General features: G+C 36.5%; 1 protein-coding gene across 1 annotated transcript in view; it reads right to left on the reverse strand.

Annotated features, from left to right (window-relative positions):
* The window catches only part of LOC107466258 (disease resistance protein RPV1-like), a 9,153-nt gene continuing 6,873 nt past the window's right edge, over window positions 1-2,280 (reverse strand). The window contains 2 exon segments of the mRNA XM_052254334.1: window positions 1-1,339; window positions 1,435-2,178. Of these exon segments, the coding sequence (XP_052110294.1) occupies window positions 182-1,339; window positions 1,435-2,178 (1,902 nt within the window). The 3' untranslated portion in view covers window positions 1-181.

Raw genomic sequence — 2,280 nt, forward strand, 5'->3', positions numbered from 1 at the left:
TATTTTTTAGTGAGAGTACATAAAAAAAAGGAAAAGGTACATAGTATATAAAGTGTAATAACTCAACAAATATTTTCTAAGGGAAATTTTTCATTCTCTCCAACAATGAGAAGAACCTATCTCTCTCCCTCTCTTAATCCCTTCTGATTCATCAAACCATCAACATCACAGCTTGAATAGATTAGGGCATGAGATTTTCTTCAGTCACCAAGGACTCGCAGTTAATCACATAAAGCTCTTTGATAAGTGTCGGAAGAGTAGGTAGGTACTTAAGGTTCTTACAGTTTCTCAGCGACAAAATTTCCAGATTGATTAGATCCTTGACGGTTATAGGCAATGTCTTTACAGCACTTCCATCTAATCTTAGGTCACACAGATATTCCAAGCACCCAATGTTGTTAGGGAGTTCAGACAATTTATCACAATCCTTCAAATACAGTAAGTGCACACACCTTAAGCCGTTGAATAAGGTATGCAGTTGCTCTTTGTTGAGTACTAGTTGTCTGCAATTAGAAATTCTCAGCTCTGAAAGATTCTTAAGGAGTGATAACTCATTTGGAAGATTCTCAATAAGTATCAAACTATCAAGGTAGAGCGATTTAAGCTTGCTTGAGCGCTGAATTGATTGGTGCAATTCTTCTATTCCAGCATTTCTCAGATCTAGAAATTCCATCACACGAGAGGACACGGAAAATTCTCTCAGACTTGTGCAGCCGTTAACACTGATCGTCTTGAGAGATTTCAAGTGCTTCTCACTTCTCAAACTAGTGAGTTTTCTGCATCCATCCAGTGCTAGAATTTCAAGAGCGTGAAGAGACCAAATAGATGAATGAAGCTCTGCCAAGCTCTCACAACCAGAAAGGTTAAGCGATTTAAGTTTTGATGCCTTGGACAAATCCGGGAGATTCGCCAACTCTTTGCATTCACTTAGATCAATTCTCTCTAAACTCACAAGATTCTGCCACATAAATAAAAATAATCTTTCATAAAGCAAACTTATAAGCATACATTGATTAAGTTTGCGGAAAATATCTTTTACCTTCACCCCATGCCAAAGTTTGGTAATGTGGCTGTGCGGCATACAAATCTCAACAAGCCTCTGAGTAAACAAATTTTCCGGTGGAGACTTCAAACCATATCCATGCCATTCAAGGTAGCTCAGCTTACCTGAAAATTCATTAAGGACTTCCGGATACACCATGTTACCCAAAGTCTTGCCAGAGGGAGCATACAATTTTAGATATCTTAGATCACTCATCATGCTGAATGCTTTAGAGTTCAAGTGTAGATCATCAATTTGAGACAAATCTAATTTTATACCTTCAACTGCATCACTTCCCTAACAGAAAATAAAGCAAACAATATGTATTTCCATTTAGTTAGAAATAATATTTTTATAAAGTGAGTATAATGATGAGACTTAAGTTTCCTTACCTTCCTTTTATATTCAAGCACATCTGAAACTTCTTCAATATCCTTCAATCGACTACGTTTTCCAGGATCTTTAATGCCTTGACGAACAATATTCAAGCCCATATCTCCTATTAAATCATGCATCTGTATCTTCTTGTCCTTTGAAATAGTTATGAGAGCTTTATTTGTAAGGACTTTTATTCCACTAACAGCAAATAAACCACTAGCATTTAGTATCTTTTCCACAAAATATTTGTTCTCATCTTTGAAAAAGAACGCAATGTCCAAAAATATCTTCTGCTCTAGAATATCTAGTCCATCATAGCTCACACGTAACACCTTTTGAATTCCATCGTAGGGATAGTCCTTGAGTTTATTCAATTCGCTATCCCAAAATTCAATACTTGTGTCACGGAGATTTGAGCCCAATACTTTTAAAGCTAATGGAACACCCCCTGCATAATCAACTGCTCTCTGAGAGAGATCTTCATATCCTTTTTTGGGAACCCAATCTTTGAAGGCACTCAAGCAAAAAAGCTCTAGAGATCTCCCAAAGCTCAATGTCTTGACCTCATATATATCATCCTCATCAACTATTCCCCTAAGCAAATGCTTATTTCTTGTTGTTATAATCACTTTACTTTCTGGACCAGCATAGCTACATTCTCTACACAATTGTTCTAGTTGCTCTGAATCATCCACATCATCAAGTACAACTAAAGCTTTTTTATTACTAAGCCTCCTCCTAATGAATGTTTGTTGTAGAGTTCAAATATTCATACTTTAGTAGCTCAGAAAGCAGCTTCTCTCGTAAAGATGTAAGTTTGCTTTGTCCTATGTTTTGGGGTGCTTCTTTGACATTTTCTA

This window comes from Arachis duranensis, chromosome 9 (assembly GCF_000817695.3).
Source record: "Arachis duranensis cultivar V14167 chromosome 9, aradu.V14167.gnm2.J7QH, whole genome shotgun sequence".
Taxonomy (NCBI): Eukaryota; Viridiplantae; Streptophyta; class Magnoliopsida; order Fabales; family Fabaceae; genus Arachis; species Arachis duranensis.